This window comes from Callospermophilus lateralis, chromosome 3, assembly GCF_048772815.1.
Source record: "Callospermophilus lateralis isolate mCalLat2 chromosome 3, mCalLat2.hap1, whole genome shotgun sequence".
NCBI classification, from domain to species: domain Eukaryota; kingdom Metazoa; phylum Chordata; class Mammalia; order Rodentia; family Sciuridae; genus Callospermophilus; species Callospermophilus lateralis.
The window spans coordinates 145,690,463-145,703,486 of record NC_135307.1 but is presented as its reverse complement, the minus strand read 5'-3'; the positions used below and the strand labels follow the sequence as shown (position 1 = coordinate 145,703,486).

General features: G+C 42.4%; 1 protein-coding gene and 1 non-coding gene across 3 annotated transcripts in view; both read left to right on the top strand.

The window, feature by feature from the left end:
- The window catches only part of Adamts17 (ADAM metallopeptidase with thrombospondin type 1 motif 17), a 347,197-nt gene that overhangs the window by 206,726 nt on the left and 127,447 nt on the right, over positions 1–13,024 (top strand). For both annotated transcript variants that reach the window (XM_076848849.2, XM_076848848.2), the window contains exons 11-12: positions 8,416–8,517; positions 9,505–9,650. In XM_076848849.2, the coding sequence (XP_076704964.1) occupies positions 8,416–8,517; positions 9,505–9,650 (248 nt within the window). The remainder of the gene's footprint in view (positions 1–8,415; positions 8,518–9,504; positions 9,651–13,024) is intronic.
- LOC143395990 (U6 spliceosomal RNA) lies at positions 2,610–2,716 on the top strand. The gene has a single exon (XR_013090893.1). It is a non-coding gene; the product is annotated as a U6 spliceosomal RNA (small nuclear RNA).

Sequence of the window (13,024 nt, the reverse complement as noted above, 5' to 3'; positions counted from 1 at the left end):
TCTTGAAGTGTTTTGCTCAAAATGCTTTGCAGTGCTGGTTTTCTGGCTGCAAATTCTTTTAACTTTTGTTTATCATGAAATATTTTAATTTCATTGTCAAATCTGAAACTTAATTTTGCTCGATACAGTATTCTTGGTTGGAATCCATTATTTTTTAGTGTTTGAAATACGTTGTTCCAGGATCTTCTCGCTTTCAATGTCTAGGATGAAAAATCAGCCGTTAACCTAATTGGTTTACCCCTGAATGTAATCTGCCTCCTTTCTCTCGTAGCTTTTAATATTCTCTCCTTGTTCTGTATGTTGGATATCTTCATAATTATGTGTCTTGAAGTTGGTCTATTACGGTTTTATATGTTTGGGGTCCTGTAGGCTTCTAGGATTTGGCAATCCATTGCATCTTTCATATCTGGGAAGTTTTCTAAGATTATTTCATTCAATAGATTGTTCATTCCTTTGGTTTGAACCTCTACACCTTCTTCTATCCTAATGACTCTCAAGTTTGTTTTTTTAATGACATCCCATATCTCTTGCATGGATTGCTCGTGATTTTTTAACATCTTTTCTGTGTTGACTATATTCTTTTCAAGTTGATAAACTTTGTCTTCATTATCTGATGTTCTGACTTCTATTGATCTAGTCTATTTGTAATATTCTCGTTTGAGTTTTTAATTTGGTTTATGTTTTCCTGCATTTCTAGGATTACTGTTTGATTTTTTTTTTAATCTCTATCTCCTGGTAGAGCTCATTCTTTGCCATTTGAATTCACTTATGTAATTCGTTTTCAAAGTATACTTTCATTGTTTGGACTTGCTGTCTAATGTCTTCTCTATGATTCCATTCCATCTGAGTTAGGTATGCCTTGAGTTCTCTCTCTGTCCATTTTTCTGATGCCTCTAGGTTCTCCTGTGAATTTAAGTTGTCCTGCATATCCTTTTTCCCTTGTTTTTTCATGGTGCTCACGTTACTTTCCAACTCTGTTTGACTGCTGTGTTTCTGTTTTCTAATTTAAATTTGTTTTGCTTTTTATAGTTCCAATATCTCTCCTTTGTGTTGGGAGACAATGTTTAGAGATGTTGGATTTAATTGTGATTTAAGGTAAATTCATTAGTTTCATTAAAGTCCTACAGATTTTGATGGCATATAGAGAATTGAGGTTTGAACTTAGGATTTTATGTTAAGGTCAGGCGATTTGATGGTATGGAGGTTAGTATATGTTAGCTTCTTTGGGGAGTTGCTCAAATGCAGGCAGATATTAACAAGAGAATAGACAGGAGTACTTGGGGGTAGTTAAGGGCTTAGGCGGACTATAGACCAACTCGTAGTATTCATCTATTTGCATTTAGTAAATTATACGTAATCTGGGTGGTCATGCTTAAGAGTAAAGATGGGGAAAAGGTAAGGAAGCAAACCAAGAAAGAGAGAGGGAGAGAAGGAAGAAAGAGAAAAGAAAAGAAAAAGAAATGATTAAAAAAATAATAAAATGCAGTGAAATAAAAATCACAATTAAAAAAATAATTTAAAAAAGAAAAAAATTAAAATATTTTTTAAAAAAAGGCACTGTTAGGCTTCTATTTTCTTTGCTTCCAGTAGGTGGTGCTGTGCCTTCCGGGCCAAGATTTTGCCCTCCAGCTGTAGGAAACAATCCGTGTGAGGCCGCTCCCTCCTCCCCTTCCTGGTGTCTCTCAAAACCTGTTAGCTTAGGTTTATTCCTGGACTCTAGTCTCCTCCCTTTTCCTGCCAGACAGGCATTCCCCAGTGTGATACTTCTCTGCAGTTGAAGCTATACTCTGGGCCTGCAGTTTCCTGGATGTGGAGCGAGGCTACTGGGAACTGGCCCCTATTGTTTTGATTCCCTCCGCTAGCCCCTCCTCCGAGAGCTGGCGAGACAGGTTTCATTTTTACCGCTGGTGGGAGGGGGGGGAGTTGGAGGTTAGGTGCCTTTACCTTTCCCCACGCCTCTATTCACGCTCACTCTGATATTCACGCCCCTAGAAAGCTGGGGAGAGATTTTATGCAATTTCCCTGCTGTATGTGAGGAGGGCTAAATGCCACACACCTGTTCTATCACTGAACTTGTTGCGATCTGTTGGAAACTGGCGATGGTGACGTCAGCTCTCCAAGATGGTGGCCACTGGCTTCCTCGGTGGGTTGTCCAGTGTGGAGGACAGACCTGAACTGTTTCTCTCCCCCTTCTCAAACCCACAACTCAGCCTGGAGCACAGTGAGGGAACAGTTGGCAGGACCCCACAGAATCCGCAGCTCCGTTTCTCTGTGTTGCTGGCACGCCGTTTCTCAGCGCCATAGTTTCTGGCTGCGGGGGCGGGCCACCGATCAATCAGCCTGAATCTCTGGGCGCACGGTTCACTCGCGATTGAGCCCCAGTAATTGATCCTCGGGTGCTGGAAATCCTTCCTCTAGGTTTTGGTGCACCCCAATTTTTCTGGAAATGCCTAACTAGATAGCTTTTGGCCGTTCTGACTCGTTATTCACCTGCGCAGTGACGCGGTACACAGGGGTGATGCTCTCTATTCGCCGCCATCTTTTCCCGGGTACTTTAAAGATCATCTCTTGTCTTTGGTGTTTGCAAGTGTATCAAAAAAATATATCTGATGCTTACTTCAGTACCACATATACTAAAATCGGAATTATACAGAGAAGAATAACATGGCCCCTGGGCAAGGATGACATGCAAATTCATGAAGCATTCCATATTTTTAAAAAAGAAAAAAATATATACCTGGGTTAAGTCTTTATTGCTTCTTACCAAATCGCCAAGTTACCACAGAACATATTGGCTTAACACATTACACATGTCTTACCTGTCAGGTTCTGTGGTTTGAGGACACAAGCATGGCTTAGCCAGGCCTTCACAGCATTTTTGCAAGACTGCAAAGGGTGTTGGCTCCCAGTCTGCAGTCTCATACGAAAGTTCAACTGGGGAAGTATTCACCTCCAAGCTTCCTGAGTAGTTATTGGCAGCACTCCTTTCCTGGCAGGTTCTTGCGCAAAGCACTTCTGTCTTTTTGCTAGCTGATTGGTCACAGGCTGTTTCCAGTACCTTGACAGGTGCCAGTGGAAAAGAAAAGAGAAAGTACTGACAGTGGTTTATCAAATACAACAGTGGAATCAGGGATGTTTTAGTTTCTCAAGACATATTCCATCTTGGAGATATATTCCTGAAGAAGGTTTAAGCTAGTAGATATATGAAAATGCTTCAAGAAGAGGGAGGAAGATGAGGAAAATGATGAATGTGATAATGTTTATGCCAAACCTTAAACCAAAAACAGTGCTTTTAAAAGCATCCTAGTTAGGACTCTCCTGGCTTAGTACCTTTGCTTTGCTTGGAAGTAAGCGTGACATCATGGGACTTCAGTCTTTCCTGTTTTCAGAGCCTTCTATTTATGCTCTTTTCTGGTTGAGACTGCATCTTTGTTATCTACACATTAAATAGCCAAAGGGAAACTAAGCTGGACAGCAGCTCTCTTTGACACTATCCTTCAAGGCCTCTAAGAAAGAGTTGCCTGTACAGTCGAGTGCTACCAGCTGATCTGCTGCCACTCTGTGCTGTATAGGCAAAGATGAGTTTGCTAAACTTTTAAATTCACAGGTAGATTTTGAAGAGCTTCTCAATATCAGTCGGATAAATGGATAAACATATTTGAAATTAGTTCTTATAAACAACTAGATTCAGTTTTCAAGTCAAACTATCAAATCAAACAAAGGTATGTTACCTTTGTATAAGCATATTTTTTCTAAAAATATTTTTAAACATTTTGCGTGCTGGAGGTATCTCTCATCTTACTCTTCTTTATACCGTGATAATTATTTTTACTGTATACAAAAGAATACCATAAATCCTGTATTTTCTCAACTCAGGTAAATTTTTAGCTCCTGTCTTTCCAGTATCACTTTCTCTAAAAATAAAGAGAGAAAAAAATTGTACCTTACATCCAGTAAAATTGTCCTTTTCTAATGTCCAATCAATACACAGAGCCTTTCCATCATCCTGCCCCTCACAGTGGGTCTCTTTCTTTATTCCCTGGCAAACACTCATGTTTTCTATTCTGATATTTAAAATTTCTTTTAAAAATGAAATGTCTTTAAGTTAAAAAAAAAAATTTAAAGCAAGTCAGTAGTTTTTGTCCCATAGTCAAAAGGGTGGTGTCCCTCAAAGGTGTGAATAGTGAGAGACAGATGTCCACTCCATATTGGAGGACAGCCTCCCGCTATTAAGTGGGGATCTCTATTCTGACTGATCTTTGCTGTCAGCTTGTGTCTTCTCCAGTCTTTCTTCTGACCCATATCTACTCTCTCAGGCATTTTAACATATGCATGCTACTGTTTCCCTCTTAGTCCTCCCTATCTCTTTACCCATCATTTGTATTTCCCTCCTTCCTTTTGTCTTCATATTTTTAATGCTTTTATTAGTGTATTATAGTTATACATAATAATGGGATTCATTTTCACATATTTGTACATCCCCTCCTCCATCCCCCTTCCTCTACTATATTGTTCTTCCTTCTATTTATTCATTTATTTGTTTATTTTAAATTGGTACTTTATGGATATACCTAAAAGTGAGTCCATCATGGTATGCTCATACAGGCACATAGCATGTATGTTCAATTCCATTCTAGCCATCAATTCTCTCATTCAGTGATGTTACCATTTATTGATTTTTTTCTTCTAAAATTATATATTTAACTTTTAAATGTTTGTTTCTGTGTTCTTCTTCAAATTTTTCCAGCCACGCTCCATAATATCTTGCTGTTAGCTTGCATATACATGACATTTTTAGCGTGCCTATATTTTGACTGTGACCATCACAGGAGGTCAGGAGTGGAAATTTCCTACTGTTACTATCTATCCTGTTGGAGCTTAAAAAGTTTCAGATTTTGGAACATTTCAGATTGTGAATTTTTAAATTAGGGATGTCAACTTGTACAAACTTCCTGGTCACGTGTCCTTTCCTTGTGTCTTATCAGCATTTCTCTTCTACCTCTGATGTAATGTTCTTGCAGAGGCATCTGCACATGGAAGATGTCTTTTCCTGTTATCTGTGATTTGATGCATTTGCCAGGCTGGCCAAAGAATATTTGCTTTATCTTTGACATCTAATAACCTATCGGGACATGCCTCTGTGCTCATCATTCTTTGTCATTTTTCTTGGAACAAAGCTTTCCTTTCCAATCTGAGACTAAGATGATCTTTCATTTCAGGTCAGGGTCTTGACTTCATATTAAAATACCCTTTCTGCTACCTTATTTTAATTTCTTTCTTTAGACTGTGCTTCTGACCCAGCCTGAGCCTCTTGACCTCCACAGATTGCCTCCTGGTTCTGTCATGTGGCAAAGGATGACAGACTTTGGAGCACTTTATCATTTGTATAGCAGGATGTGAATTCCAGCTTTTAATCTAGAAGACATTGCAGTGACAGGCAGTCATGTAGTCCACCCATTTGTCTGTTAGTGAAAATGAATTTGAAGCAGAATGACTGCTTGGCTTGGGCCCATAGGGCGATGCTGGTGGTCCAGATTGGGTCAGAGACTGCAATTCCAAAGTCTCTTTTCTGCTCACTCCCCTTTTTCCTTCTTTTTAAGTTGAACACAAAAGTGACCACCATTCTGGCTCTCAACACCATGGTTTTACTTGTCTTTGAACTTTACATAAATAAAATCATACGTGATTCCATCATTCTAAGCATCATATTTTGTCTATTGTTCATGGATGTTTGGGTGGCTTCTACCTTGAGACTAACCCAAATAGCGTTGGAATGTCTTTGAGAAATATGTGCAGAGAAATAATGAGATAACTTGAGAATGGGTCCAAGTCTAAATACAAAGTACACTAATGTTTCATATAAACCTTAAGCACATAGTTCAAACATAATTTGTTACATTATTTTCAGTGCACCACCTCTGTTTTCCTTGTGACCCATCACTTGAGGTCAGTACTTTGACCCCTGAGGAACACACACACAGGTCCGAACATACTTAGGAGTAGAGTTGCTGGGTATTGGAATGTATGTCTTCAGTTTTAGTAAAGACTGCCAAAGAGTTTCTAAAGTTGTTGTTTCAAGTTATAATCTTATCACCAATGCACAAGGATCTTGTCAACACTTGGAATTCCCATCCTTTTCATTCTAACCATTCTGGTGAGTATACAAAGGCATCTGATGGTGGGTCTTAATGTATTTTTCTCTGATAACTAAAGAGATTGAGCAAATTTTCTTATATGTTTCCTGGCCATTTAAATATTCTCCTTTGGGATGTATCTGTTTAAGTCTTCTATCCATTTTTCTGGGTCTTCTCCTTATTTGATCTAGAGAAGGCTGGCTTGTTTTCTTCTTTAACTACATTCTAGTGCACACACTTTGTTGGTGATATGTATTAAGATTGTTTCCCCCATGTGTTACAAATACCTTCTTTCATTTTCTTATAGTTGTCTTTGTTAAACAGAAATTCTTAACTTTAGTATAATTTATTAATTTTTTCATTTCTGGTTAGTATGGGGAGGATTCTATTTGAGAAGTCTCTGCCTAACCTTGTTCTCCATCTCTTTGATGATTAGAAAAGGTTTATGGGAAAGTACTGTCTATAAAGTGCATAATAAATGGTTCACACCACCTTCTCCCCCCAACTCCTGATGTGGCTGTTATTCCTCTTCATCCCAAGCACTCCTACCCCATAAATTCCCTCCTGGGTCAGCCTTGCCTCATGAACACATGTCTGCACATGGGTGCAACACTCTCGAAGAACTCTGAGGTCAAAGTGCAAGGAATCAAGAATTTAATGAGGTGCAGTCAGTCTTTATGGGACCAGCTGTGGCTGCACTCAGCGCTCTCATCTTTTTACCGCTCCGTTGAGAGGTGAACAGTAATAGGAACGTGTAAGCTTTTCTGAACAGTATTCCACGGGAATCACTGACTTCTTTAAGGGCACAGATAAGCTTCTACATACTTGCAAAAGAGAAAAGGGCTGCTGTGGGCTTTTCTTAGCTCTTTTTAAAAGCACCCTTCAGCTCTGTTTTCCTTCCCTTTCTCTTATTTATTTTTGTCCCTTAGACCTCTAAACATTTTTTTTTTTGACAGTAGACAGCACAGTTGTGCATCCAGTCCATGCAGATGTTTGAGATTACTTGGATCAGCAGACCTCTAAACTAAGCACAGCACACCCTTTGCAAACCATACCATAACTGTGCTGTCCACATCACAGGGGCCCCCACTCCTTGCCTGAGGCACACCAGCAGATCCCCTAGCCATACTCTGGAGGATCCTGTCTCCCCACTCCAGCTCAGGCCTCTTCACCATGATTGGGTTTGGCATCCAGGAAGCACTGTGTCTTTAAAAGATCCTTAAGCACATCTGTTTTCAATTTTCAGGCCATGAGGCAAGGATTTGGGTGCAAGTAGTTTATCTGGGAAGTGATCCCAGGAAATACCGTGAGGGGGCTGTCTATGGCAAGGGAGAAGTCAAGAAAGGTGCATTGTTGGGTAGCTGACTGCCATGTGCAATGGCGCTATCCCGCCTGTAACCTCCGAGCAAAATGATGCCTCAGAATCATTCCCCATCCCCCAAGTGGGATCTGGGTGCTGCCTGACAGCCCCCCCCCCCCAATCACCTCATAGCTAATGATGCTGTCTGCATGTAAGTCGTTTGGGGGAGGACACTGGCCACGCCAACCTCAATGATTTTGATAAATTGTTTCATTCTGAGCACTTTGCCAATGTCCACATTTCTTATTAATACAGTTGAGAGTCTGAGTAAATGCCCATTCCTGTTTCAGTAGAATTAATTATTGCAATTGTATAGTTGTGCAGTTGTGAAATCCTCTAGAAGAAATGCTGTGAGAAATTATGCACAGCTTAGCTGAGTTAGAAACCAGGCAGGGAACATGGAAGGCTGCCTCTGTGACCCCATGAGGTCCAGGCCCTTCATCTGGACTCTTGTTTCTGAGCCTCATGACAGCCGCTCACCCCTCTGGCCTCAGCTTCTTCCAACAAACCCTCTCTAACGACGTTAGGTTCCATCCATTTCCTGTGAGCTCAGTGCAGCCCGTGGGTGCCTGCCTTATCCTTCAGTACAGTAAGTGGAAGCAATTATTTGCTTATTACTCCCAGGAGGCAGAGGCTGTCTCCCTGATGCCTCTTAGACCCTCATTACCAGATGGTGGGCTGTTAAACTCAATCCTATGAGACAAGCCCTCCTAGGAATAAATTTGCAGGATTTCATTGAGCTCAATAAACCAGATGAAACGATGCTCCTGTTTTCTGAACATCTTCATTCATGACCCTCCCTCTTCCCTACATTTCAGATCCCAAATTCAAGGTTAATTGGACTACACGTCTGACCCCCAGTTATGGCCTACATGCATGTGGGTGTTCTTGTCAGTCACGGTTCCTTTCCATGTTCTGTAGCATCTGATGTGCGCTGGACTGTGGTGCCTGGTAGAAGGAGATACGTCCTGCAAGACCAAGCTGGATCCTCCCCTGGATGGCACCGAGTGTGGGGCAGACAAGGTAACCCCCTGCCTCCTACCACTGCCAATGGCAGCCCCACTCTCCTGGGTACTGGACACATTTCCTTCTGAGAGGCAGAGTGTCCTCTGCTCAGGAGCCCCTGGAATATCCCACAGTCACTGCAGAAATGCCCACGGAGCCCACTTGAGACACAGGGGTGCCCTCATTACCTCCTTTCTCTCATTTAAAGATGCAAGAATCATTTACTTTAGTATATTTGCTAGAATAACTCCTTTTGTGCCACGAGTTAATTTACTTAAAAGGGAACCTTTCCATTAGTTTACTTAAAATGGAAAACAATTACACTTGCCAAACACAAAAAGTTAACATGCAATGAAGTTGATAAGAACACTGTTGTCCAGTTCTAACTAGACATTAAGAGGGCAAACCTGATCTTCTTGGACAGGAAAGATTTTAAATGTTAGGAGGAGAGCTGGCCAGAACCAGCAGCCATACAGCTTTGCCCTCAGTTTCATTGCAATGGTTGAAAAGGAAGTCACGGTTCATCCTGATACCATGATTGGGAGCCACTAAATCATACACTCACTCTGGGAAGATGTGTTTTAGAGGATTGGCTTCTTATCCTTAGAAAGAACCACAGTGATCTACATGGAGCTGGCTCTCATCCCTGTGTACCAACCCCCACCCTAGAACCCATAACAGATAGTCATGTTAAGCAAAGTTTGCCAATGCTCAGGTTCCTTCACAAGCTATTCAGAATTTTCCTTTTTCTGAGAATTTATAAAATCCCAATGGGCCACTTTGTATGGGGAAGTTTGTGGCAAAATGCAAACCCCAGAGAAATATAGGTAGGTATCAGGTTGAGCACATAGAATCAATAGACAACAAATATGCACATCCTGTAATAGTCTACTTTTATGTAAATTTCAAAAATCAATTTGGGGCCTTATGGAGGGACCTATAGTCCTTTGGGAAAGGAGAAGCTCTGCTGAGTGCTCAGGCCCGGCCCTCCCTCCTGTGTTTCAGTGGTGCCGTGCAGGGGAGTGTGTGAGCAAGACGCCCATCCCAGAGCATGTAGATGGAGACTGGAGCCTGTGGGGTTCCTGGAGCATGTGCAGCAGGACATGTGGGACAGGAGCGCGGTTCCGGCAGAGGAAATGCGACAACCCGCCGTAAGTGCCCCTTGACCAGGCCTTCTCCAAGATGCCTCCCTGGGTCTTGCCAACCTGCAGTTATACTACCTTATACCAAGAACCAAGCATGAGGAAAATGAGATAGAACCCAGGTCCAGTGCAAGGGCCTCAAGTGTCAGATGGCATCTCGGCTTCTCTAGAGCTCTCCCTGAACACGGAGGTGGAGGAGTCCTGTGGTGAGCTGGCTTCTTGACTCCCTGCCTAGGCTCCGGGAGAGAGATTTCCTGAGGCAGCTGGATTGCAGTCTGTCTCGCCGGCTTCGTGGTTTACTTAGTCAAGGGTCATTCTCTGGAAGCCTGTAGACCTTCCGGAAATGGAGTCCAGCCTTCAAATTAGCTGTTGGCTGACTGTGGAGCAGGCTTCTTGTTCATTAGTCCAAAGAATCTGTGTGTTTAGCAATCTTGTTCATTGGAATATTTTTCGCAAGTCTTCCTAGAAGTATTTGACAGGAAAAAAAAATTGAAGGAGGGTGTTTTCTTCTCAGTTTCTTTTACTGATTACATGACACCAAGATCTTCCTGATCACCCTTGGATCCAGAGATAGATTTGTGCTCAATTTTTATAAGTTCATCAACACAAGTTTTCCCCTTTAATCTTTGTTTCGCAATTTAAAGTGTTTCTTTTCATGGTCTGTTTTCTGTCTTGGGTGTCATGTCAATTTGGAAAATGAGCAAGTTGTAAATCATGACTAAGAAAGAAATGCTTTATATGCACATGTATGTCATGTCCATGAAGAATTAGCAAGTACCTCTTGTGTTTAGAAATTCTGATGCTCAAGCTTTGTTAATTAAATCTCACAGACGCCGTTGGTGGGCCACAGAGAGTGAATGCCTTCAGTCTCTCAGATGATTCCAGTGGCCAGCCAGGACCAGGGACCTCCTGGATAAAGGAAGGCATGTGCCCATAGTTCAGTCAGTGACTAGAACATATATGGCAGTGCATAGTATGCCTTTTCACAACATAATACAGAGTAGTTGACACATTGTAGGTGTTGTACCTATTAGGAATAATTTCTTTACTAAAAGCACAAATGGATAGATGGTTAGAAACTCTATTTGGCTAAATGCTGAGAAATTAATAAAGGGGGGTTTCAATTTTTACAGGTTTTTTTTTTAATGTTGAAGTTAATAGCTTGACCTCTGTCCCCAAGAAGAGAGTTGTAGCTTTGGATTCATGGTGCTGTGGTTTGAGCCTGGCTCTGTTGGTTATTAGTCATATGATCTCAAGGAAGTCCCATGGGTGGGCCCCTGTTTCCCCATTATGGGGAGCAAGAGGGTAGAGCGAAGCATCTCAGGGCGAATAAGTCTTCAACCTCAGAAAAACTCTTTATTTTTTAATCATTTTTTTAGCTGTAGGTGGACACAATACCTTTATTTTATTTATTTATTTTTATGTGGTACAGAGGTTTGAACCCAGGGCCTCACACTTGCTAGGCAATCGTTCTACCATTGAGCTATAGCTCTAGCCACCACCTCCCAGTATGGCTCTTTATAGCAACTGATGTCTTAACATCTTCAAGTTGGAATAACTGATGGAAATTCATGTAAAGTCCTTGGTCTGTAGTTAATGAACAGCCCCTCTTATTGTTAGCACTTTAGAAGATGGGGATGAGACCTAGTCCCACACTATCCACCTCACAATTCTGCCTGGTGGCTCTGGGGTGGGTGACTTGGGTGGAAAAACTTTAAGTACGGAAAAAAATTTTGCTCAGGTCATGGTTTTCATGGCTGTCCCCTGTTTGTGACTGGAGCTTGTGGGCTCTGGCTCAGGTCTGGCCTCCTGCATCATTACACACCAGGTAACTCCCAGTAAACATCACAGAAGGGGTAGTAGGGCCTCTAAATGCCTGAAGGCCCTTATGTCCCCGAGGGTGGACAGTTTAGATTGTGTTTAACACCTGCAAGTAGATGTTATAAGTGCTGGCCAAACATACTAGACACGGCCTATGTGAGACCCACATTGTCCTTTTGCCTTGGAATGACATAGGCTAGGGTATCTCTCTAGTCGGCAGCAAGAGAGGAGGCTTTCCTGAACGTTGGGGCTTCCAGCTTTGACTGGTCCCTATCACTGTTCCGGCTGCGTCCTGCCCTGCCCACTTATGGTGGTTCTGGGCTACCACAGGGGTTTCTTGTGATGAGAGGCTCCTGAAGATCCCCTAGTTCACAGGTGCATCAACATACCTCTCTGGTTTGGCCTGCCAGAAGGCTTCCTGTGTTAGGATTCTCTTCTCATTCCTCCAAGCCCAGTCACCCCCAAAGAGAGGCTGATCTGGAAATCACAAAATTGTTATAAAAACCTCCTTTTCTTATTCTTCTTTATCAGGCCCCCTCCTCGTGGTGGCCATGAATTTCACCTCTTTTTGCCCACCTTTGTGCATGTCACCACTGAGGAATGGGGGAATGGGTAGGACTGCCACACCTGGCCACTGAGGGTCTGTGGGGTCCGGCACCTCTGACTATCATGAACACAGAGACACCTTCACTGCTCAGCTCTGCTGTCCAGCAAGGCCCTGTGGGGCAGGGCAGTGGACAAGTACCAAAAGAGAAAGTAGGTGTCCTCAGTGCTCCCAGGTCCTTGCTCCTTCCCTGTGATGCCATTTCACCACCATGACTTTGTAAGCCTTGACAGGATCCTAAGTCTAGACCCTGTGAGGTGTGGGCCTACAGTGACAAGCAATGACAGATGAAAGCCCTGCCCCCTCCAGGGGAATACTCCCATACGCGTCCCTTGTTTTTTTTCTCTAACTCTTTAAACCAGACCCTTTCTAAGCTCTGCTCTCTCTTCTCAGCCTGCTTCTGCCCTCTTGGTACATAGCACCTCCGACCAGTGCACTGCTCAAACTCAAAGCCCCTGTGTGCAGGTGCCATCCCTTTGTCTCTTTTCTACCTCCTTCACATATGGCCACGTTAAGAACAACAAATGCAGCGGGCGCTCACCATGTGCCAGGTTCCCCTAGGCATTTATTTTTATGCTTCTATTAGTGCATTATTATAATTATACACAATAGGTGGGTTCATTTGGACCCAATCATACGCACGAAGTTTAATTTTCTCCATTTGAGTCCCTGGTTGTATGTTACACCTCTTTCCCTCTCCTCCTCCCTCCCCATACCCCTTTCTCTACTGGTCTTCTATCTATTTTTAATTGATGCTTTATAGATATACATAGAGGTGGAATTCAGTGTGATATATTTAGACATGCTCAGAGAGTAATTTTGTCAAATTCATTCTGCATCCCCTCCCCTTTCCTGTCCCTCCTTCATCCCCCTTAGTCGCCTTCTTCTACTCCACAGATCTTCCCTCTATCTTTACGGTATCTGACTCCTACCCTTTATCCCCTTTACTTTGCTCTAG